This window comes from Argentina silus, assembly GCF_951799395.1.
Source record: "Argentina silus genome assembly, chromosome: 2".
NCBI classification, from domain to species: domain Eukaryota; kingdom Metazoa; phylum Chordata; class Actinopteri; order Argentiniformes; family Argentinidae; genus Argentina; species Argentina silus.
In genome coordinates this window covers 33,865,937-33,866,285 of record NC_139656.1, presented here as the reverse complement: position 1 = coordinate 33,866,285, position 349 = coordinate 33,865,937, and the positions used below count along the sequence as shown (strand labels likewise).

Sequence of the window (349 nt, the reverse complement as noted above, 5' to 3'; positions counted from 1 at the left end):
TGCTCTCTCTCTGCTGTCACTTTCTTCAGTTTCAGACGGGGGGGTGGGGGGGGGGGGTGAGAACGAGAGTGCCCGTCCTCCCAGTGGGCAGCAGCAGCAGTGCTCGGATGCCTTTGTCCAGGGCATGGAGCTGTCCAGCACCGCGCTCAGATCACCTGATAGTCTCATGTTGTTGTGTGAATTTAGTTCAGCGCTATTCTTAGCTGCGTGCTGGAGAGAGGAGAGGGCTGGGGAGAGAGGAGAGGAGAAGAGAGGGGCAAAGACTGGCAGAAGCACAATGATGCCCAGGTACCCAGTAATATTTAACCCAGCTTGCTGCCTTCTGTGTGCGTGTGTGCATGCGTGTGTG

At 56.7% G+C, this 349-nt stretch overlaps 1 protein-coding gene across 1 annotated transcript in view; it reads left to right on the top strand.

Annotated features, from left to right (window-relative positions):
- The first annotated feature begins 202 nt into the window (after positions 1–202).
- The window catches only part of fnip1 (folliculin interacting protein 1), a 30,299-nt gene continuing 30,152 nt past the window's right edge, over positions 203–349 (top strand). The window contains 1 exon segment of the mRNA XM_083685249.1: positions 203–288. Within this exon segment, the coding sequence (XP_083541375.1) occupies positions 278–288 (11 nt within the window). The 5' untranslated portion in view covers positions 203–277.